This window comes from Hypanus sabinus, chromosome 18 (genome assembly GCF_030144855.1).
Source record: "Hypanus sabinus isolate sHypSab1 chromosome 18, sHypSab1.hap1, whole genome shotgun sequence".
Lineage (NCBI taxonomy): Eukaryota > Metazoa > Chordata > Chondrichthyes > Myliobatiformes > Dasyatidae > Hypanus > Hypanus sabinus.
The window spans coordinates 24,320,226-24,343,999 of NC_082723.1; the positions used below are offsets into that span (position 1 = coordinate 24,320,226).

Sequence of the window (23,774 nt, forward strand, 5' to 3'; positions counted from 1 at the left end):
CCTTGCAACACAGCCACTGCACAAACTCAGACCGCATACACGACTACTTCTGATTGCAGAAAGTACCGTCAAGACTTGAAAAGTGCTCCCTAGCAGCTGCTTGAGAAAAGCATTGGCTGAGCACGAGAACATGGTAGACTGGCCATTCATTTGGCAGAGAAATGATGTGCAGCAAGTAAGTCTCAAACAAAAAGAGTAACTGCATTGAAGTTACTGAGATCGCCCACAGAATGGGTTGTATGTGAGGCATATCCGAAAATAAAAGTCAATAATCTATTTCTTAATGAACAACTGCTTGTGTTCATTAACATCTCCTAGCTGGTTAAAACAATTCAAAAACAGCAGAACATTGTAATATGCTTTGAATGCTTTTAAATTAAAAAGAATGAATGAACAAATACACCCCGATCAGTATAAAGAAAAAAAAAGAACTGTAGACTGCAGATATCTAATGAACCAGTGAGGGGAGGAACTTGGGTGAAAATTAATTGAGGTTACGACAAATGATGTACCTCTGTAGGAGAGATAAAAGACAGTATGGGAAAATTAATTTTATTTGAATTCTATCAAAATAACAAAACCAAACAAAAAAAATCAGCATGAAAAGTAATTTTGCATAATCAGAATGCACCATCTGGAACAATTAGCTGAATTCCTTCAATACTGTGGTACTATGAAAATCAGTCATATCTTCTTATTAAAGATCTGGAATTATACATGTAATAAATCCTCAAAAAAATGAAGCATGCCATTGCCTGTCAAGGCTATTTTTACTTCAGCTACTGAAGAAAGCCTGATAAGCCTGAAAAGAACAGATTAATATATGCAAATCACATCCTGCGTTTAAAAGCCCACAACTGTCTACACTTTCTGTCCCTTATTGCTGCATTTATGTTTTATTCATAGAACAGCTCACCTGTCACTTCATAAGCTATAATATTATGGGGGTATTATTAAACAGCATAAAAGCAGCGCCTTAATTGGAAAGCTTCATTGCATTTTCCAATTATTTGGAGTAAATTAAAAGCAGATGCACATGCTTTAATAAGGACACTAATATTGGCTCCAGGAAATCAAAATTCATTGTCATCTTGCTGCTCTGATATTTTCTGAACTACTCTCAATTTTACTGGTTTAAAAGGAAAACCTGTCTACACAGTCTGTTAATTGTCAGTCATGTAACGGCTATTAAAATAATTGGATCTCATAGTAGGTTCCATCCACATTAAATGCCAAGATATGAATGCTTTGCAAGAATTTGGTGCAGCAATTCAAATACTCAAAGTTTTAGGATGGTAGTTCTCAGTTAACTTGAAATACTGTAAATTCTTCAAATTCTTCAATTTCTTAGCTGATCAAAAATAGTTTGCCGCAATATGTACATCATACATCAATACATGCCTGCTCCAAAACACTTTAATCAATTGGGAAAGCCTAATTCGTATGCAAGGCAAATTTTCCTGCATGCAAAACACGTACAAATTTAGTTTTGGAACAGGAGGGAAAAAAGACATTACCCAGGCAACATTCAACTACACTCCCTATAAAAATGTGTAAATTTTCTCTTGAATTCTTGGAAAACAAACTGCAGTTAAGTTGGAATCAAAATGCTAGTGAAATCAATTAGAGGATTATCGCTTTGAACAACTGAACCTTCTTCAAGTCTCAAGATAAAACAAATCTGTAAAGTATGCATTGTTATGTGTTTTTTTTTGTTTCTTGCAAAACCGAGTGTTCACTTTACACAGCACTCAAGTATAAATTAGCAAACCTAGATCTGACAAACATTTTCAAACAAAACATTGCAGACCACAAATCTATGACATACAGAAATCTGATTCAGAAGTTTTAGCTTTAGTGGATATAAAGTAATATTTCCTGGTTTTTATTGGCCAGTCTTTTGCTTTCAAATATGAAACAACAGTGTCGATGTTGACTGCAAAATAAGCAACACACACAGTGATCACTGTGTGGTGGCTTGGACCTCCCCAGACATTTATTGCCATCAGGGTTCAGCCATAGAGGAATTTCATCATCAAAGAAGCACAGCAACTAAACATTTTAAAGAATATTTATGTGAAGGAATGGTAAGCACACATCCAAAATTAATTTTCAAGGCCAGAATGGCTGCTGCTCAGCACACCATTAAGAACTCAAGCTAAACCTCACTGAAAAAAAACCATTATTGCCAAGTTTTGTAGAAAACTGCAAGAATAGTTCATTAAAATCCCAGTGTTCTTGTCAGACCACAAATTACTGCAGAAGGCTACAAAAAAAAAGGTGCACCTGGCAGGGACCAGGTAATTATTGACAGCATCTCTGGGATTTCTGTATTTAATTGTGCATGTGGAAACACCAGAAATCGCTGTCAAATTCCTTCAACATAATGGTAATCACTAATAAATTCATTATTCTCACTGTAAATTTTAGGTCATTTAAAGAATTTTAATTTTGTAAATCTGAAATCAACTTTACTCCACTCTTAACAATCTTATCCTTCAACGAGCAAAGAAAATTTAAAGGCCAATAATAGATGTTCTAAATGTATTGAACACACACACACACACATCAAGTCATAATTTCTTCAACTGCTAGCTTGCAGAACTTCACAAAATATACCTGTCCCTTTGCTGATCGATATAAGCTTTCACTAAAGGAACAAATCCAAGGACAAGACCAGTGAATGGCAAATCCAGCAATAAATTGTGTTATGGGGCAAAATTTCCATTACAGCAGAGAGTTTCTTGAGCTCATAATATGACGATCCTGTAAGGCAAGCTTCCTTGGTGGTGGAGAGATGGTGAGAGGGTGTGAAATCAGATTAAGTAACCTTCCTGATGAGTCTCAAGAAAGGCAGATAACTCCATGGGACAAAATGTTTAAGCAATGGGAGATGGCAACAAAACAATTAAGATAATGGGAGACTGAAATTACCAAATATTTGTATAAAATATTAAATGCAATAAATATAGTTTATCTGTATCAGGACATGGACGTCACATAACCTTTAGTTTAATGGCTGCAAATCAACTTAAAAAAACACATTGCTTCTGTATTTAAAAAAATACTTAATCTTGGGAACTACTTCCCCACACTGAAGACAGGCAGCAACTGAAGCTCTGTCATAGGAATAAGCTGCTCTGCAGATAAAAATTTCAAAATTTTATTGTACAGAAATTTCAATTGGATTAAATTTATCAAAAACTGTAGGGAAGTAAATAAAATGTATTTTAAATTTTTACTTAAGAGATACTATACACAAGAGGTTTTGCAGATGCTGGAAATTGTGTGCTACTTCAGAAAAGGAAAGGTTTTGAAACTCTATTTGTCTAGTCCATTAAAAGAAAACCTGCACAGTACCATCTCAGCTTTACACTACTAAATGTCATTTCTAACACATGGACATGCAATTATTTGAATCTAGAAACTTCAGTTCTAGCATTCTCATGTAATTATATTTAAGGTCATTACTGATTTTAATTGTTTAAAAATTGCAAGATACTTACTACAGAATATTTAGAGCCAATAGAGTTTAAATATTTTTAAGTTATAATGGAATATTGAAATGGCCAAACACAACTTGAAATCTGTGCCTATTTTGTGAATGGTCTCGTTTTAATCCATGGTGTAAATAGGGTATGTGCAGGTAACACTAAACACCCACCAAATTAGAAGTATCCTCTAATTTCACCATTAGTGAGAGAATCAATCTTCACAAATAAATCCTTCCATATAAATCATTATTTTCTTCATTATTTCACTGGCAGAATCCTCCAAGTCAAGTACCGAACAATAAAGACTACATATTGTGTGAACAGAGGCGACTGAAGCTTTCTTAGCATTTCAACAGGGAAATTTGTGTCAAAAATATTTAAAGCAGACACCAAAACCTTTTAAGGGGCATTTAGTGTATTTTACATTACAGTGAATGATGTGGAATTGCAGCAGATCTATTTTACTGCACAGCCAAGTATTATTACAACTCATTGAAAATAAAAAGAAAACTGCATACACTGGACAGCTAAAATAAAACAAAAAATGCTGGAAATATTCAGGTCAGTCAAAGGATCTTTGACTTGAAGTGTTAACCATTTCTCTTCAATAATAAACTGCTGGAGGAACTCAGTGGATCAGGCAGCATCTAAGGAATGAAACGGACAGTCTATGTTTCAGGTTGAGACCCATCATCAAGGACTCCAGCATCCAGGCCATGCTCTCTCTAGGTACTACCAATGGGTTAAAGGTACAGCAGCCTTGATTTGTTTTATGATCTGGTATAGAAACACTAATGCCCAAGAATGAAAAAGCCAACAGAAACGGTGGATAGAGCCCAATCCATCTCAGGAAAAGCCCTCCCTAATATTCAACAAATCTACAAGGAAAACTGCCACAAGAAAGCAGCATCCAGCATCAAGGACTCCTATCACCCAGGCCATGCTCTCTTCACACTGCTGCCATCAGAAAGCAGACAAGGGAGCCTTAGATACCACATCACCAAGTTCAGGAACACTTATTACCCTTCAAACATCAGGCTCCTGAACACTCACTCACTCACCTCAACACTGAACTGATTCCAAAATCTACAGACTCATTTTCAAGGGCTTTACAACTCACGTTCTCAGTATTATTCATCTGCACAATTTGAATTATTTTCTACATTGGTTATTTGTAGGTCTTTACTTATGTACTATTTTTCATGACTTCTACCTTATTTCTTTATTTTCCTTTTAATGCCTGCAAGAAAATGAATCTCAAGTTAGTACACAGTATGGCGACATAAATATATTTTGATAAAAAATTTATTCTGAATTTGATCTCCACCAGTGGTTCCCAACCTTAGTTAAGCCATGGACCTCTACCATTAATCAAGGGACCACAGGTTGCGAACCCCTGATCTGGATGGTCCCTTTCCTGTCCAGCTAAAGGTCTTAACTTGAAATGCCAAACGTCCATTTCTCTCCATGGATGCTGTCTGACACACTGAGTTATTCCAGAGGTTTGATTTTTGTTCTAGATTATCCCCCTCTTTGGATTATTCTGTGGCAAACAGGGCATTTCAGTTGAAAAACATGAAGCTTAAAAGGGCAAAATGTCTTTCACTAGCAGATTCAGAATGGTCATACAACAGCAAAATGATTGTTATTGGACCAGTATTCAGAAACCTTGATATTTTAATTTAGTTTATTTTAATTCAGAGATGTAGCACAGTGACAGGCCCTTCCGGCCCAGTGAGCCAGCGCCGCCCATTACACCCATGTGACCAATTAACCCATGCACCCATATTTGCTTGGAACGTGGCGGAAACTGGACCACCTGGAGGTCACAGGGAGAAGACACAAAATTCCTTACAGACAGTGGTGGAATTGAACCCAGGACGTTGTGCTGCAATAGTGTTACACTAACCACTGCTCTACCATGTCAGAACTGGAGACTCAGTTCTCAATCTTACCACATCATTGTAAGATGGAGTGATAATGTTATCCTGATTTCAAATCTAAGCACTGGGGGAACTTAACCTTAGAAAAGAAAACCTGGAACAAAGAACAGTACTGATAGTGAGAAAACTCAGTTGTTGTATAAACCTGGTTTAGTACGTTCGTCAGGAAGGAAAATGTATTGGCTTTATCAGACCTATCTGAGAGGCTGACTTGTAAATGCTCTCTGAAAAACACTTTCAGGAGCAAATAAAGTTAGACAGCAAACACTTGTGTTGCCAGTAATGACCATAACTCAAGAATGAGGGAAGCAACATAGCCTTTTTGAAAAGTTTGCTGGTCACTATAACTTGTCCAGAATATGCACGCTCTTCAGGAATCAAAGCTCAATGATGGAAACATAATGCAAATATTTCCAGCAAAGACCAAGTTTTCAAGAAAGTTAAGCCACTACAACAACTTCACAGTTATCACAACTAATTCTGGAATAATATAAATTGTTCTATAACAATCCTCTGAGTTTACACCCTCCCAACCCCATGAAGAATCCTTTGTTCAATTTTGTTTAAAGAAAGAAAGTTTTTTTTCTATATTTTATGTTGAGGCTAAAGTAATCAGTGCAACAGTCTCATCACAAAGAAAGAAAATTTGCAAATGCCAGAAATCCAAATAACACACACAAAATGCTGGAGGATCTCAGCAAGCCAGGCAGCGTCTATGTAAAAGAGTAAACATTCGATGTTTCAGGCCTGCTGAGTTCTTCCAGCATTTTGTGTATTACTGCGATAGTCCTACTTATTAAGGATCATTGAGGATAAAATTTAAAGGAGTCCAAAATATTTATGTAGCAAAGGTCAGAAAATCCAACAGCAGAAAACAATTCCCATAGGAACACACACAAAATGATAGTGGAACTCAGAAGGTCAAGCAGCATCTATGGAAAAGAATAGACAGTCGACATTTCGGGCCAAGACACTTCTTCAGGACTAGGACACCTTTCTAAGTGGCACAGTTTAATAACCAAAGCACCCTGAAAACAGTTTTGAAACCCTTCAAACGTGACCAAGCCACAAAGGCACCACAGTATTACAGAGGTTAACATGACACTATCATAGCTCGGGGTGTCAGTGTTCACAGTTCAAATCCGTCATCCTCTGTAAGCAAGTTTGTACGTTCCTTCCCGCACGCAGGTGGGTTCCCTCTTGGTGCTCTGGTTTTCTCTCTCACTCTAGTGATTTCCCATTTATTTGGTTAATTGGCCATTGTAAATTGTCCTGTGATTAGGCTAGGGTTAAACAGGTGGGTTACAGGGCAGGGTGGCTTGGTGGGCCCGAAAGGTTTCGAATGGTACCGCTTAATAAATAAAATACTGGACATATTCTTCAGAGATATTTTATACATACTAAGCAAAACCTTCAATAAATTAAAATTCTAGAAATTACATCACCATTCCTGCAATGATATTCTTTATAGACAATTATCAGTGGTTCCCACGTCTATCAGTGTTGATCAGATTAATTAGCAGGGGAGCCCTGCACACAATAAATGCTGATTTGGAATTCTATTCATCTTTGAGTGAGGTTGCCTGCAGTCCAGAGTTGTGGTATAATTGAAGTTACATTGCCACTAGAAGCTTCTCAATTGAAGGGTCAGCATACTGCTGCTAATTAAAAACTACATATTTTTGTGGTAAGTGTTTTCAGTAGTGTATACTTCCAGCTTCTACAGCGCAAATAATTAGCCATTTTACTGCTCCATAAATTAAATATTTTTCAAAGGACTAAAATGACACTAACATAGATTGGTTTCAATGGCTTTTTACAACCAATAACTGGAACAGCTGTCCTATACTCCATCAATACTAGACATTAAAGTATTATTGCTTAAGGAATTTATTAAGAATTGCATTCTGTTATTATTAAGTCTCCCAAAATGATGCACATAAACTCCTGTACTGCTGAGATGAGCTCAATACATCAAAAATTGTTAAAGTCACAATTTTAAGAAAAAGAATAATTATATTAAAACTAACAGCAGCATAGTAGGCTAGCAAAAGTGATTCGGGATGAAAACTGCTGAAATGGAGCGGAAAAAAAAACCATCTGACCAAATGTCCCACTGGTAAGAAGCACATTAAGAGAATTTACAGTTTATTGCAGATAGCATCAACACATTTCCCAAATTGTCTTCTTTCTTATGCCATTACATTGGTGTCAGCTTATCTATTTAATTAACTAAATGTTACTGTTCACATGACTAATGAAAAGAATGACTGCCTTAACTTTAACCTGCAATGGTGAACTGAGCTGGTGACAGCTGTTCTCTTCAATGTTCTTACCCTCTTGGGGAGAACGCCTCTCCTTTCACTCAGAATGCCGATTCAGTGGAGATCATTTTGGCACCAATGGACATTAAACAGCTCTGTTCTCATGGCACCTGCACTGGTGTTCCAATTTATTATATACAGAGAATACTTTACAAAGTTCAAAGTAGAGTTATCAAACTACATATTTGTTACCTTGAGATTTATTTTCTTGCAGGCATTTACAGGAAAAATGCAGGAATACAATAGAATCTGTGATAAACTGTACTTAAAGACTGACAAACAAGCAATGTGCAAAAGACAAGCTGTGCAAATACAATAGTAATAATACCATATTAACATATTTTTGGCATTATATTTTGGTCCGAAACTGATCTGGAATATTTGCAAAGAAAAATAAGAACTGAAATGACAAATTAGAACACACTTTGATTAACACTACCTAAGACACAATGAAGAACAGACATTAAAAAAATGTCTAAGTATATATTGCCTAAGTATATATTTTCATAAACAAAAAACAGGATTCAGCACTCCACATGAGAAAATACACCACTGAACATAAATGAAAGCACAACTCAGAAAAACACAGAAATTATCACTACAGACAAAAACGTTAACCAATGGAAGTGCAAGACCCTCCATGGAAGACATCCCCATGATCTGAGCAGACTAGAAGTTGACAAGGAAGTGTCACACACCCGATTCAGAGTTGCGAGACCTCTTCCCAGAAACAGATGGGTTCCTTGTGCCAATCCAGAACTAGGTGGTTCGCACAAAAAGTTATCAAAGACAAACAAGTTCAAGACAATAAATGGAGAAAATGCTAAGAGAAACCAGAACCAATCCAACACATAACAGGATCCCACAGCAGTTTAACTCAATCTGATTGCCTACACAGGCATAATCAAGCCAAAAACATAATTTACCAAACTCTTGCTTTAAAATACAAAACTCATAAAAGACAGACAGACATACTTTATTGATCCTGAGGGAAATTGGGTTTCGTTACAGTCGCACCAACCAAGAATAGTGTAGAAATATAGCAATATAGAACCATAATTAAATAATAATAAGTAAATTATGCCAAGTGGAAATAAGTCCAGGACCAGCCTATTGGCTCAGGGTGTCTGACACTCCGAGGGAGGAGTTGTAAAGTTCGATGGCCACAGGCAGGAATGACTTCCTGTGACGCTCAGTATTGCATTTTGGTGGTACAAGACATCATACCTTACTATAAATACACGCCTAATCCAGTTTTAGAATCAGAGTCCTACAAATTATATTACAACTGACCCATTATTACAGATAGGACATTCCATAATAACCATCCAGAGTTAGTATTATGGATAAACAAGCAAGAGCAAGATATCGTCATTCCAAACACACACAATACACAGAAATCAATAAGTGAAAAACATCAGAAATATACTGAGTTAAAAGAAGAAATTGAAAAATTTTGGAAAATAAAGAACAGGGGTCATACATTGCCCCAAAGGAAATATCTACCAATATCATCCCACTGTCACTACACAACAGCATTAAACAATTAGGCCTATGCAGCAATATCTATGTAAACCTCCAGAAAGTCACAATACTAAACATCACTAGAATAGTCTGAACATTCCTTGCAATTGAGAAATGAGTGTATTTGGTTGTGACCATATCTCAGGTTTTACCAGTTTGAAATGAGAAAAAAAATAATAATAATACTGAGTACATGAGTTGTGAAGTCCTTAAAAGTGAGTCCATAGATTGTGCAAGTAAAAACAGACTATACACAGGTTAGTCAAGCCAGTGTCATTAGAACCCCAAAAATGGTGCAGAGAAATAGGCAAGACTCTGCACAAACAAACTGTTGGAGAGCTGTCCACTTGTATTGCGCACAGTGATTACAGCAAAAATGATGGTGGTCTTCAGAGACAGTGGGCACTTAAGAGATAATTTCCAAGTGTTTTGAGGAAATGTCACTCTTTCCACAAGAGCCTGTCAAACCATGTCACTTCAAAGCCCCTTGATGCATCACAATCAAACGAGAATTAATCGTGGAGGATAGAGCACCTAAAATTAAAGGCCTTGTCACACCCAAAAGTATGCACTGCATAAAAGCAAGCATAAACACAAGCACTAACAGAATGAGGTGAGGAATAGTGAAGACCTGTCTGCTTAATGCCATGCTTGAAAAGAGGCTGAGTGAGAACAACTAGCATTCTGTATAATAAATAAGAACATAGCTGTCTGATTGATTATTTATCAAAACCTCTTGTGTAATGGATCAAGAACTCTCTCCACTTTATCGGAATACTCTGTGATAAACGAAAATAAAATCACTGTCATTCATTTCTATTTTTGTCTCCCTCTCCTCAGCCTCCTTTGCTCTTTGCAGCTATAGAGGAAGCATAAAGTAACTCATTGCACACTGCTCCCAGCAGATCCACTCAATACTTCTAAAGGGTAGCACGGTAGCGTAGCGGTTACCACAATCACTTCACAGTGCCAGTGGTCACTGATTGGGGTTTGATTCCTGCTGTTGTCTGTAAGGAGTTTTTACATCTTTCTTTATAGTACTGTACTGCTTTGATTTTTATTTTTATTTCTCTTAAATATCCTACACATTTTTGTCCAGCTATTACTCTTTTTACTCCCCCTGATCACTTTCAAACAGAATCTTTTTCACTCTATATCTTGTTGCAAAGGGACAACACAACAAGAGCAGGAACCAAGGTGGCAAAATCAATCCAGTCTACTGGGAAACCAGACATCAATAAGCATTAAAGCTTTCATACATGCACTGTGCAATGGGGAGTGAGGCTCTCATAATATAGCTCATCGTGGCCCCTCAGTACAAAACGGTCACTCCAGTGACCCAGGTTCAATCCTGACCCTGCAAAGTTTGCACGTTCTCTCTGTTACCATGCACATTTCCCCCGGGTGCTTCAGTTTCATCACAAAGATGTGAGAGCTGGTAGGCTCAATAGCCACTATAACTTGTCCCTAGTATGTAGCTGTGGGTGAATGGATGGGAAGGGTGGACAGAATAGGTTATAGGGAAAAATCAGAGGAGGAATGGAATTGCTCTGCCAGTTGGCATAGATTTGAAGGAACAAAATGGTCAATATTCTAAGGAAATAAAGAAATAAGTGTGGAACAGAGTTTTCAAAAGGTGCACAGAACAAGAAATTAATAGATCATTCCAAAAACAGAGGCTGCAACTGTTGGGATTAATGGTTTTAGTCGAGTAGGTTTTTTGGTATTGGTATACTTTTGTCACATGTAGCAAGATACAGTGAAAAACTTGTCTTACATAGTGTTCATGTAGATATATTACACAGTGCATTGAGGTAGAACAAGGTAAAGCCATAACAATGCAAAAAAAGTGTAATACTTAGAGACAGAAAAATTACATTTAGAAGAGTGAACGATTATAATAACAACCAGATTTAGACCATGAAATATAGGAGCAGAAGTAGGCTATTCGGCCCATCGAGTCTGCTCTGCCATTCAATCATGGGTTGATCCAATACTTCCAGTCATCCTCACTCCCCTGCCTTTTCCTCATACCCTTTGATGCCCTGGCTAATCAACAACCTATCTACCTCTGCCTTAAATACACCCAATGACCTGGTCTTCACAGCCGCTCGTGGCAACAAATTCCACAGATTTACCACCTTCTGACTAAAGTAATTTCTCCACATCTCAGTTCTAAAATGACATCCTTCAATCCTGAAGTCCTGCCCTCTTGTCCTGGAATCCACTACCATGGGAAATGACTGTGCCACATCTAATCTGTTCAGGCCTTTTAACATTCAGAATGTTTCTATGAGATCCCCCCTCATTCTCCTGAACTGCAGGGAATACAGCCCAAGAGCTGCCAGATATTCCTCATACAGTAACCCTTTCATTCCTGGAATCATTTTCGTGAATCTTCTCTGAACCTTTTCCAATGTCAGTATATCCTTTCTAAAATAACGAGCCCAAAACTGCACACAATACTCCAAATGTGGTCTCATGAGTGCCTTATACAGTGTCAACATTACATCGCTGCTCTTATACTCTATACCTCTAGGAATGAATGCCAACATTGCATTCGCTTTCTTCACAACCAACTCAACCTGGAGGTTAACCTTTAGGACATCCTGCACAAGGACTCCCAAGTCCCTTTGCATTGCTGCATTTTGAATTCTCTCCCCACCTAAATAATAGTCAGCCTGTTTATTTCTTACACCAAAGTGCATGACCATACACTTGCCCACATTGTATTTCATTTGCCACTTCTTTGCCCATTCCCCTAAACTATCCAAGTCTTTCTGCAGGCTCTCGGTTTCCTCAACACTACCCGCTCCTCCACCTATCTTTGTATCATCGGCAAATTTAGCCACAGATCCATTAATAACACAGTCCAAATTGTTGACATACATTGTATAAAGCAGCAGTCCCAACACCGACCCCTATGGAGCTCCACTGGTAACCAACAGCCAGCCAGAATAGGATCCCTTTATTCCCATTCTCTGTTTTCTGCCAACCAGCCAAAGCTCCACTCACACTAGTAACTTCTCTGTAATTCCACAGGCTCTTATCTTGCTAAGCAGCCTCATGTGTGGCACCTTATCAAAGGCCTTCTGAAAATCCAGGTGCACCACGTCTACTGCATTTCCTTTGTCTACCCTGCTTGTAATTTCCTCAAAGAATTGCAGTAGGTTTGTCATGCAGGATTTTCCTTTCAGGAAACTATGCTGGCTTTGGTCCATCTTGTCATGTGCCTCCAAGTATTCCGTAATCTCATCCATAACAATCGTTCCCAACAATTTCCCAACCACGATGTCAGGCTAACAGGTCTATAGTTTCCTTTCTGCTGCCTCCCACCCTTCTTAAATAGTGGAGTAACATTTCCAATTTTCAGTCATCTGGTACAATGCCAGAATCTATCGATACTTGAAAGATCATCATTAATGTCTCTGCAATCTCTCCAGCTACTTCCTTAAGAACCCGAGAGTGTATTCCATCAGGTCCAGGAGATTTATCCACCCTCAGATCATTAAGCTTCCTGAGCACCTTCTCAGTTGTAATTTTCACTGCACAAACTTCACTTCCCTGACACTCTTAAATGTCCGGTATACTGCAGACATCTTCCACTGTGAAGACTGATGCAAAATACACATTCAGTTCCTCTGCCATCTCTGCATCTTTCATTACAATATCTCCAGTGACAGTTTGTATTGGTCCTATATCTACCCTTGACTTTCTTTTACCCTTTATATACTTAAAAAAGCTTATAGTATCTTCTTTGATATTAGTCGCCAGCTCCCTCTCATAATTCATTTTCCTTCCGAATGACCTTCTTAGTTTCCTTCTGCAAGTTTTTAAAAGTTCTCCAATCCTCTATCTTCCCATTAGCTCTGGCTTCCTTGTATGCCCTCTCTTTTGCTTTTACTTTGGCTCTGACTTCACTTGTCACCCACGGTGACCTTCTCTTTGAAAATGTCTTACTTGGAATATACATTTTTATCACATGTAAAACATACAGTGAAATGTCTCGTTTTATATTAACTAACCAACACTGTCTGAGGATTGTGCTGGGGAATGCCTGCAAGCCTCACCAGGTTTTGGTGCCAACATAGCAGGCTCGCAACTTACTAAGTGTAACCATAAGTCTTTGGAATGTGGGAGGAAACTGGAGCACCCAGAGGAAACCCAAGTAGCTATGGAGAAAACACACAAACTCCTTACAGACAGCAGCGGGAATTGAACCCCGATCAATGATCACTGGCGCTATAAAGTTATTGTACTAACCACTATGCTACCGTGTCTCCCTACAGAAGAAGTAATGAGTGGATTGGAGGGAGCAGCTTACAACGAGTTGCCTCACTCTATAGATGCAACCTTTAAATTTACTCCCAAGATGCTAGGGTTATTTTCAGGGTCAGTATTTATTGTCTTGCCCTGCAAGAAAATGAATCAAGGCAGTCTATGATGGCATAATCATACAGTCATAGAACAATACTTTACTTTAAACATGTCTAGTGGCTCAAGTTGGGCATGAAGCACTGCCACTCTCATGATAAAGGAAGACTTGCACAGATGCCAAATAGCATCCCTAGCATTTAGGGCCCAGAGTTTGAGTCTTGGCAGTTCAGGCAAATTAAAGTTCCTCATCATCACCAGGCTCAGGCAGCCCACTGGTGTCACTAAGCTCCAGACTAGTACTTTCAATATAATACCACTGGACAGTGGCAATAGGCAAGGGCAGCATGGTAATGCAGCAGTTAGTGTAGCACTTTACAGCTCCAGCAATTGGGTTCAATGCTTGTCACTGTCTATAAGGAGTTTGTACATTCTCCCCATGTTCACAGGAATTACTCCAGGTGCTCCAGTTTCCTCCCACTTTCTAAAGCATACGGGTTAGGGTTAGTAAGCTGTGGGCCTATTATGCATGACGACACTTGTGGGCTGCCCCAGCGCATCCTCAGACTGTTGGTCGTTGATGCAAACGATGCACTTAACTGTATGTTTCGATGTACGTGCGACAAATAAAGCTAATCTAACAGCTTTAGTTATAAAAGACAAAAACTTTTAAAAAGTTAGCTGACATTTGAAAACTTATTCGCCTTTCCCTTCACAACAAAACCCCTCATCTTCCAGAATCCCAAGCATAGTCTGAATCGACATATGACATACATACAAGGTTTCAATAGTTTCCACTGTGGCTGCCAATAAGCAAATAATTCACAAACAACAGAAGTGTCAGAATTCACATTTTCTACTAATACATGATACGAGCTGGGACACCTGCAACAATCCAGAACCAAAGGAATTTGACACATTCTATTCGAAATCCTGTTTTTAGTTTTGCTGTTGCGACTGACTGAAGGTTTAATCAAGAGAGCAGGCAATTCATCAATCCCAACAACCCTGTTTCCTGATGCCTGACAGCACCCACATGTTTTTTCAAGAGTAAACCTGCCCACCTGTCAACACCACCCCAGCAACAAACATAAAACATATGATTAATAGTAAATATGCTCATTTAAGAGTTTTGGCTATTTACAAGTACACTCCTCCATTCGCCTATCCCTGCAGCACTCACACTCCAACCACTTTCCCATTCAAAGGAACAAAGCACTACCATATTAAAGACATAATTCTGTTTACTGAGCTAACTTCTTGCTGATGCATTTTTAAAATTCAATGATGGTTAAGATTCAACATTTTAAACAGAATTTTTAATTTATATTTCAATTCTTGATGACAAATCTGCTAACAAATCAGCAATAAATAATGTACTTAAATCTTTTGAAATCCAAGGATCCAAAATTCTAAGCAAATTTATTATTAAAGTATACATCTGTCACTATGTACAACCCTGAGATTCATTTTCTTGTAGGCACACTCAGCAAATCTACAGAATAGGACCACAAACTTGTCCCAGGGTTTGGAAGCTTGCATGTCTCAATGATACTGAGAGCTATGCTGTTTAGAGTCAGGGCTTTATGCTTTGGATCTTGGTAGGGTCACCCATACTAAACAGGTCAAAGTGTAGAGGCCAGACCAAGAGTGCTCCACCGGTCCTCCAGGTTTGGGAATTTAGCTCAGGGCTAACAACCCTGACTGGTCAAATAGAACTGTTACAGAAACATGAACGAAGAGTCCTTCTACAACTGTGTGTGACAATATTCCTAGAGTCTCCACCCAAGACTTGCATGGCTGGCGCAGTGAAAACAGAAAGGAAGCTATTGGCATGATGGAGGAGGTCCTGAACACCACTGAGCAGAAATGGAGGACCTTCATTGCTGTCCTAAATGCCAGCAGCGTAACAGGCAGGCAGTCAGTAAGTAGGCGGAGGTGATGATCAAGATGGTACCAGCCAACATCGTGACCAACAGCAACGTCCTGCTGACAGTTCATGAAACAACTTCTCTTACTACTTCTCCTTCTTACAAATACGATTCTACTACTAAGCTGTATGTGACTGGAACCTGTGATTTACATTCTGATCATGTGTTTTGGGGCCAATTGAGCGATCCCTTTGCTGTCTCGAAAGGAGTTTGGTGAGGTTTGGTGCATGGAGGCCTGATAGCTTGGAGACAGGGCACAAACTCATGATCAATTCTATTGTTTCACACTTATTAAGGCACTGAGCAAGGTTAAAGTTGACAAGGACAGGTACTGCCTGCATTTGACTAGTCTACTACTCTCACTCTCTCTCTCACTTGCCGCTGTCAGAGGAAAGTGCAGTTGACTTGAGATCTGCACTGCAAGGATTGATTGGAGAGGCTGAGGACTCATTCTGGGGGACTTCGGGGTTCATGTTGCATGTTTTCCTGGATTTTGATTACGTTTTTTGCAGTTTTTCAGTGGTTTAATCGGGGCAATTGATGTAGAATGGGGCACTTCAGTGAAGAATGGCCTGTTGCCTGCACTGGTTCGTGTGCAGTGCTGAAATGAACTAAACGAAATAGTACTGATTTGAAATTTGATATTCTACATGTTGTTTGCTTACTTTTTGCCATTTGCGTTATTTGTTTTATCGCAAATTGGGTGTTTGAAGTTTTCTTGAATATGTTTCATGGTGTTTCTTTGTTTCGTGGCTGCCTGCAGGAGGATACATCTTAGAGCTGCATTCTGTATGCATACTTTGAATCTTTTGAATAAATGCACTGATTTTTTTTAAACTAATCAAAATGGAGCTTTTTAGCATTTTTGAGTATGAACAAGTCTTCATAGCAAACCTGGCAACAAATCAGCAATAAATAATGTACTTAATTTTCTGAATTACTGATTTGAAAACAACTAGTCAAAATCAAGTTTTTTAGCACCTTTTAAGTATGAACAATTCTGCTTGTTATGTACTGAACGGTTTATCTTTAAACCAGCTGAAAGCTACACAAGGAAAATGCTTTGTAATTCAGAGATCATCCATTTCATTTCTGAGCTTTGAAAAAATAAACTAAAGCATTCCTTAACTGCGTTGGAGTCTCACAAAATTGCCATGAAAGCAAGCATTTTATTACTGAGATATAGATGTATAAAATCTTTTATAGCCAGGCTTTTCCAATTAATGCTACTTTGAGCAATGGTTTATCAATAAGGCATGTCAGAACTACTGCAGAATATAAAAAAATCTTTTCTTTAAAACCAAGAGGCATTTTAATTTATTGTAGACAAAAATCCCTGGAAATGTAAGTAGAAGATACAGAAAACTCCCCTGGAGCACTTTTGTAGAGGTCAAAAGGGTGAGCAGTTGGAAAGAAGGAAGCAGCTGGGTCTCATTTGCATTACACTAATGTTTTCAGGTGACCTCGCAATATCCAACAACTTTAGTTCCCTAATTATAAGATTATTTCTTGTTCAGTGGAATTGATCAAACTATATCATTAAAAACTGTGCTTCCACAATTAGGGTATGCTAATGTGGCATATAGTTTTTTTTAACCTGAAAAAAAAGGAATGTTGATGCGAGATACTGATGCCTTTTACGACTCACCTGATATGGCATATAGGCTGGAGGTCTGGTGTTCAAAGTCTGGCCTGGTACCAGGCACCTTATTTCGGAAACTGGCAGGAAGTGTCAAAGATATGTGCCTGGAACAAAAGAAAAGATCAGTTTCCCCATTAATTATAGGAGACCATTTCAAACCTTTTTTTTAAAATGCACATCATTAAAAAATGGAATTTAAGAAACCACTACACAGAGTTCAAGTTTTCAAAGGTAGTTTACTCTTGGAATTACACAGAAAATGCTGGAGGAACTCAGTAGGTCAGGCAGCATCTATGGAAATGATAAACAGTTGACGTTTCAAGTTGAGACCCTCCTTCTGGCTAGTCCTGACGAAGGGTCTCAGCCTGAAACTTCGACTGTTCATTCATTTCCACTGATGCTGCCTGACCTGCTGAGTTCCTCCCTCATTTTGTGTATGTTGCTTTCTATTTCTAGCATCTACAGACTTTCTCATGATTATAAACAGATTTCTATTATATTATTTTGGTCAATAATTATTTTAATGTAAAAAATGAGTAATGAGTAGCAAATCCTGATGTGCTAGTTCTGATGAAGAGTTTCAGCCTGGAATGTGGACTGTTTGTTCCCTCCATAGATGCTGCCTGACCTTCAAATTCTTTGTAGTCCCTAACTTGTTGAAGTAGTGAAATCGCTTCATTTTCGCTCCTAGCTGTTTTTGGCATCTCCAAGCCTGGATGCTTGAAATTGCAGTCAACAAAGCAATTCCAAATTGTCTTAATGCTTACTTCTCGCCAACTCTCAGTGACAAAAATCACTGCTTTCTGAATACAAACACACGCAACAGATGCTATTTAAAAACAGTCCGCTCAAAGCAGAGTGGAGCGCCTAATGGTCACAAAAGTAAAAATGAAATGATTTTGCTAGTTCAACAAGTTAGGAACTATGAAGAATTTGAAGGTCAGGTAACATCTATGGAGGGAAAAGCAGTCCACATTTCAGGCCAAGACTCTTCATGAGAACTAGCACATCAGGATTTGCTACTCATTTTTTTATATTAAAATAATTATTGACAAAAATAATTTAATAGAAATCTGTTGATAAACATGACAAATGAATTAATTTGTGTTACTTCTGCTTTTCAGTCAGTAGGTTACAGGTACAACCCACATTCCAGAGAACTGAGCACATGACCCAGACTGACTGTTTAAGCACAGTGAAATTATGGAGCTGTCCTTGAGATGAGCTTTTAAACTCAAATGCCATCAGCACTCCCAAATACATTAATTCCTGTTAATTGGGCCATAGGTTAATTGGGGCAGCCACTTATTTGGGACAATTCTTAAAAAACAAAAGCTAATCTAGAAAATAGCCAGGATTCCTTTCATTTATTTGGAACATTACATCATTTAATTGAGACAGGAAACTGTTGCTGAACTGCCAAACGGTTTCTAACTAGCAACACACACAAAATGCTGGTGGAATGCAGCAGGCCAGGCAGCATCTATAGGAAGAAGTACTACTCCTGACGAAGGGACTCGGCCCGAAACGTCGACTGTACTTCTTCCTATAGATGCTGCCTGGCCTGCTGCGTTCCACCAGCATTTTGTGTGTGTTGCTTGAATTTCCAGCATCTGCAGATTTCCTGGTGTTTGAGTTTCTAACAAGCATCAGTTGTGAGTACTTGAGTGGTTATTAGACATTACACCATGTTTACAGAAAACTGTTTTTAAATAGCATCAGTTTTGAGTGTTTCTGTTTAAAAAGCAACAATTTCTGTCGTTGATAGTTGGCGAGGATAAGCAGCGAGACAATTTGGAGCTGTTTTACTCATTGTAGTTTCAAGCATTCGGGCTTGGAGTTGCCTGAAACAGCCAGGAGTAAAAATGAAATGATTTCACTACTTCAACAAGTTTTTGAATTTGAAGGTATTGGCAATTATCTTGAATATTACAATGAAAATGAAGATTTGAGGACGCAACTGTTGAAAGCATTGTATGAAGGCAGTTCATTATCTGCACTAGGTGGCTGAGCTGATTTTGTTCATTCACAGTCAAAAAACACGGCAACATACATTGGAGGAATTCTTCCATTGATAACTATAAGGAACTAATACAGTTTTATGGCACTGTAGTAGCATTGGTAGTGCCCTAATCTGTTCTGCATTTCATTGAAATACATATTTTGTTACACAGTTAAATAGTAGCTTGATTTTTAAAAAAATATATCTTTCTATTTCCATGAAACTTCAGCCTATTAGGACCACCGCTGAATTGGGCCAAAATGTACTGGTCCCAATGTGTCCCGATTAACCAGAATCCAATGTATATGTAATTGTATGCAGAAGACTTATCACAGGGTTCTGGCCAATACTATCCATCTCCATCACTAAAAAAAAACTTATTTGCTTCCTTGTTTTCTTGCTGTTTGTGAAATTATGCTATGTCCAAATTAGTTATCACAATTCCCCATCCATGAAAAATAATGATTTGATTTCACAGATCAGGGTATTTCTCAAGGCTTGCAAAAAGCAGTGCTTCAGCGCAAGCCTGAGAGAAATGATACAGAAGAGGAGATTTGGTATTTCAAGAAAGACTCTAGCAAATTTCTACTGATGTACCATGAAAGGAATTCTGACTGGTTGCATCACCGCCTGGTACGTACGCTCCAAAGCACAACATCAAAAGAGGCTGCAGAGGGTTGTAGGCTCAATCCGCTCCATCACAGGAACAACTCTACCCATCATCAAGGACATCCTCAAAAGGAGGTGCCTTCAAAAAAGGCAGCCTCCACCATTAAAGACCCTCACCATCTGGGACATGCCTTCTTCACATTGCTACTCTCAGGGGGAAGATGCAGGAGCCTGAAGACATGCACGTAACATTTTAGGAACAGCTTCTTACCCCCTGCCATCAGAATTCTGAACAGTTCATAAACACAAACTCATTATTTTTCTCTATTTTCACACTATTTACTTATTATACTATATTTCTTCTTGTAACCTATGATTTTTTTTGTATTGCACTGTATACCCCTACTGCAAAACAACAAATTTCAGTCAGTAATAACAAAGCTGACACTGATTCTGCTCTATGAACTCATGAACATCACCACACAATTCCTCTTTTGCACTATTCATTTTTTTATTATAACTTACAGCATCTTTTTTAATGTCTTACCCTGTACAGCTGCCACAAAACAACAAATTTCACAACATTTCAGTGATAATATACTTGGTTCTGACTGGGTGCAATAAGTAAACAGCCAAAGCAGTTTTAAACAGAAGATTACTATTTAGATTTCAAACAGAAATACTAATTTGATTTTTGACTGGGGGGTGACATCAGGCTACAAACCAAAGTGATGCTGCATTACATATCAAAATATCAAATAAACCCCAGGAAATTAAAAACTTTCCAGTCAAAGGATAATGAAGGGTTCCATGCTGTCAATTTTAGAGCCAATTCCACATCACATCAGGAGAAAACACCTTACAGACTGTGTTAAATCCAGGAGTTAAAGACAACTGCAAGGATCACAGTCACATTTAAAGCAGCAGCCACAGCTAAATTTGCAGGTTGTGCGGAGATGCAAGTATTAAAGTAACTTTAAAAGGCAGAATTTCTTTGTCAGTCTGCAACAGAACTGCTGGAAATCTGTAAAACCCAGATCTTTGTTCTTCAGAAATTGAGACTGATAAATCAATGAGAAATGTTTCAAAATCTTCATGATTTGCTAAAACTGCCTTAATTTTTTTAAAGCGGCTGTTAGTTGCAACTTCCTACCCAAATTCTTTAAAATTACACAAGCCCATGCCAATTTTTACCAGGAATCTACATTTTTGCTGAAGTATAATTCACAAAAAGGGTCACTAATATTAAAAACTAAAGGATTTTGCACATCAGCAGCTATTTCTTGTGAAAAATTCCTTTGCTCTCCCCAATGACGTGCATCTTATTATATTTCCTCAGATATGTCATAGTTTCCTCTTATCCCATTAATTTATACTTACATAGTCTAAGACCAAGCACAGGTTGGTTGTGAATTTTAAACAGCTGGCCATCAATCTCACAAGAGGATTTGCTAGCTCTAATGAACATTCCCTATCCATTAATATCTTTGTGAAAGGCTTGTTCCACTTTTTAAATAGTAAATTGCTTTGAAACCAGAAGTCATCTTTGACACAGGTTGACAAATGTGATGACTTTACGCATGTCCATTTCTTGGAAACAATGAACCAATGACACTGCGTGGCAAAATACAACCCATAACATTTCCTGAAATAAAAGCTTTCTCCATACTAAATTATTAAATATTGCACAAATGAGAGGTCCTCTCATTTTTATCATTGAAGTTGCGGGTGGCATGGTAGCGTCACAGACGGTGCAATTGCTTTATAACACCAGCAGAGTTTGATTGCTGCCACTAATTAGATATTTGCATTATCTAGCAGGTGTACGTGTGTACCTAATAAAGTGGCCACTGAATGTATGCTGTAAGCAGTTAAATACAAAGTAATTGTTTTTTGTTGTTACTGAATTCTGGAAAAAAGTACAGTGTAGGAAAAGCAGGTCACTTAAGTTGAAAACATGGACAGATGGTATGGTGAAATATTTGGTGAACATTCAAGTCCACCGAAGCATAAACTAACAACATGTGGGTTCATACCAGGATTCCCCACACAACTCTAGATTTCAGTATTAACCATATCCTAAACTTGCTGAGTAAATTTTTCCTTTATTTAAAAACAAAATCAATGTTGGGGAGGTGATGGGGAAGTAAACACTAGTTTGCAGATCAATCCTCAACAAGTTCAAGTCATATATAAGAGCATAATCTAATAGTTATTTAAGCAGATAGAATACACATTCGACAGAAATGGCCAGAAATTACGGTGCAGTGCCAACAAGGCTCTGAAATTTCTGACCTGAAGATTTACGGGTTTGACATAGGCATGCAATTTGTCCATAGATTTTCAGGAATGTATTTATAAATGCTTATTTTAAACATCATTTAATAGGTTTTCTGACATTTAACAGCTGTAAGATTGGTGTTCAATTCCTGCCACGATCTGCAAATAGTTTGTATGTTCTCCCTGTAGTCGTGTGAGCTTCCTCTAGGTACTCCAGTTTCTTCTCACATTCCAAAGACGTATAGGTCAGGTTGTTTAAGTTTCAAGCATGCTATGTTGGCATGGGAGCATGGCGACACTTGGAGGCTGCCCCAAGCACAGACCTCACTAATTTTTTTTTAAAGTAAATGACACACGTACATGTGACAAATCCTGTCCATTTCATATACGTGTTCCCACGTGGGTCACGGTTTCAAGTCCAACTGCTTAGACATATCTCAGCTGTTACTTCAGTGTGATTTTGAGAAACAGCTACAGTTGGACATACTGTTTTTTTTCTGTTTCAAACATCAAGTCTAAATTCTGATTACTTGATCAGGCTGATATACAAGAGTCTCTGTCACTAGTCAAAGTGTGGAGGAGGATTATTGGTGTTCTGTGCAATTTTAATCCTCAATGAGTAATCATAAACCAGATTATTTTGTCATTTCCCTCATTATGGTTTTTTTTTGGATCTTGGGTGTGCAAATTGATTGCTACATTTCAAGATTCAAGATTGTTTGATGTCATTTCCAGTACACAAGTGTAAAGAAGAATGAAATATTGCTACTCTAGATCCAATACAGTACTTGAAAATCCACAAAAGATGAAGAACACAATAATAATAAAAAACACAATAAATATAAATATGTAAGATAGCTTATATATATATATATATATATATATAGATTGACTATGTCCATAAAGTGTTGCTAAGCTGTAAATAATGTGCTTGACAGGAAATAATAAAATAGTGGCAGAGTTTGTGGGTGGAGTTGTTGGTCAGCCTTACTGCTTAAGGAAAGTAACTGTTTTTATTCATATACTAAAAAGACAAATCATATTTTAATAATACCTATTTTTTAAATTCAAAAACATTTAGTGCCTTTTCATATTCTTAGAGGGGCCTCCTTTACAGAAGCCACTTGTTTTGTAGACTGCTTACCAGAGAATTTTTGTACAAATCAAAATGTACAGGTAGCAATGTAGAGGTGTCACATTATATAATTAGAACTATTTCAGTTGAAGTGGAATTGCCTAAAAATCCAAGAATAAAGCAACATTGGTGCTCTTGAGATGTTGACAAAAACAAATTATATCTACAGTTTCTGTGTGATAATTCATCAACTCTCAAACTAAACCAGTACAACCAGTGACAGGCCAACAACAATCAAAAGCTCCCCCTTAATAGCTTAAAATGCTCTTCTAAAATTCATATCTGAAAAAACAAATTCTACAATTACTGTCCTCTGTATTTTCCATGTTTCAAACAAATATAGTAACAAAATTTCATATTATCTGTCAATACCTGCCCTTGAAATAAGTGTGTCTGCAGAATAATATTATATCCCATTATTACACTGATTACTACAAGAATGTTTTGGTGGTTTTCATTATTTGGAGTGGAGGGCGACACCATATGCATTTTAGGTTGTATCTGACAAAATCAAAT

The 23,774-nt window shown here is 37.8% G+C and overlaps 1 protein-coding gene across 8 annotated transcripts in view; it reads right to left on the reverse strand.

Annotated features, from left to right (window-relative positions):
* LOC132407418 (multivesicular body subunit 12B-like) overlaps positions 1-23,774 on the reverse strand; it is a 334,665-nt gene that overhangs the window by 153,246 nt on the left and 157,645 nt on the right. For all 8 annotated transcript variants that reach the window (XM_059993879.1, XM_059993878.1, XM_059993876.1 and 5 more), the window contains exon 7: positions 17,239-17,336. In XM_059993879.1, coding sequence (XP_059849862.1) covers positions 17,239-17,336 — 98 coding nt within the window. The remainder of the gene's footprint in view (positions 1-17,238; positions 17,337-23,774) is intronic.